Below are 1,482 nucleotides of genomic sequence, written 5' to 3'. Positions count from 1 at the left end.
TAAAACATTTAATTCAATAACTTTTCTCTTTCTCTTATTTAAACATACAACTCTCTCTCTCTCTCTCTCTCTCTCTCTCTCTCTCTCTCTCTCTCTCTCCTTATCTATAAAACATTTAATTCAATAACTTTTCTTTCTCTTATTTAAACATACAAGCTACTCTCTCTCTCTCTCTCTCTCTCTCTCTCTCTCTCTCTCTCTCCTTATCTATAAAACATTTAATTCAATAACCTTTCTCTTTCTCTTATTTAAACATACAACTCTCTCTCTCTCTCTCTCTCTCTCTCACTTGCTCTTCCCCACAGCACTGTCACCGAGGCAGATCACTTTCACCGCCAGTTCTCCACGGCTCGTCTTCTTGTCGTAATCCAGCCTTGCATCCTCCCCTTCATTATCCTTCACCTTCTCTCCCTCCTCCTCCTCTTCCTCCTCCTCCTCTTTCTTGTCTTCCTTCTCCTCCTTCTTCTCTGTTTCCTGTGCTTCTGTCCCTCCTTCCATTTTCTGTGTGTCTTGTTCTTCGTTTGGCATCTGAAATAGTGGTTGTAGTTGTAGTTGTAGTAGTAGTAGTAGTAGTAGTAGTAGTAGTAGTAGTAGAATCTCTCTCTCTCTCTCTCTCTACTAATGTGCCTACTTCCTCCTCTTCATTCCTTCTATTTCCTCTTCATCCTTCCCTTCCTTCTCCTCCTCCTCCGTCTCTCTCTCTCTCTCTCTCTCTCTCTCTCTCTCTCTCTCTCTCTCTCTCTCTCTCTCTCTCTCTCTCTCTCTCTCTTCCCCTCTTCATTCTTTCTGTTTCCTCCTTTTCATTTCCTTCTCCTCCTCCTCTTTCTCTCCCTTCTCCATCCTCTCTCTCTCTCTCTCTCGTACCTTTCCCTTTAAAAAAATATCAATAAAAACATAATTTGCACAATATTCTACGAGACACAGATAAATAACCTCTATTTACATCTATTTCAAGTCATTTCCCCCTCAGTAACAATGGACAAAGGCGTGGAAATGATGAAATAACAGTAACAACAAAATATCACTCACTGGAATGCTCGTATTTGTTTTGGTCTATCTCGTCGACATCAAGTTCGGTTTGTTTGTGCGTTTTCGGTTCGTTTTCTTTTAATGTTTATTTTTTTAAAGTTATTTTCAATTTTGTGTATATTTAACAAGAAGTAATGTGTGTGCTTAGCCTTTATTTATTTATTTTTTCTTTATTTATCGTGTTTTGTCAGTGTCAGTTTCAGTTCATCTTAATATATCGATTTTATTTTATTTTTTTTTTCAGTTTTAATTTTTTTAATGTGTATTTTATAATTGGCTTGTTTATTCTTCATTGACTTATCTATTTAGTGTGATAAGTTTACGCGAGGGGCGCCGCGTGGTGATAGCGTGGCGTCTTGTAAGCTGAGACGACAAATGGAGCCAGTGCTTGCCTTCCTCCATACACCCATACGCCTTCTATCATCCCTGGTGGACCAACTTATCGGCAAGTAA

General features: G+C 38.9%; 1 protein-coding gene across 4 annotated transcripts in view; it reads right to left on the bottom strand.

Moving 5' to 3' along the window:
• Positions 1 to 1,159, bottom strand: part of LOC135095441 (rab-like protein 2A) — a 7,523-nt gene extending 6,364 nt beyond the window's left edge. For 3 of the 4 annotated variants that reach the window (XM_063996283.1, XM_063996287.1, XM_063996285.1), the window contains exons 1-2: positions 934 to 1,039; positions 290 to 528 (exon numbers count right to left, since the gene is read on the bottom strand). In XM_063996283.1, the coding sequence (XP_063852353.1) occupies positions 290 to 528 (239 nt within the window). In that variant the 5' untranslated portion in view covers positions 934 to 1,039. Of the gene's footprint in view, positions 1 to 289; positions 529 to 933 lie in introns of all 4 variants that reach the window. The other variant, XM_063996284.1, reaches the window with a different exon arrangement.
• Positions 1,160 to 1,482: the final 323 nt, after the last annotated feature.

Source organism: Scylla paramamosain, chromosome 49 (assembly GCF_035594125.1).
Source record: "Scylla paramamosain isolate STU-SP2022 chromosome 49, ASM3559412v1, whole genome shotgun sequence".
Lineage (NCBI taxonomy): Eukaryota > Metazoa > Arthropoda > Malacostraca > Decapoda > Portunidae > Scylla > Scylla paramamosain.
Note: the sequence above shows the minus strand (reverse complement) of the source record. Positions and strands in the feature narration are given on the sequence as shown.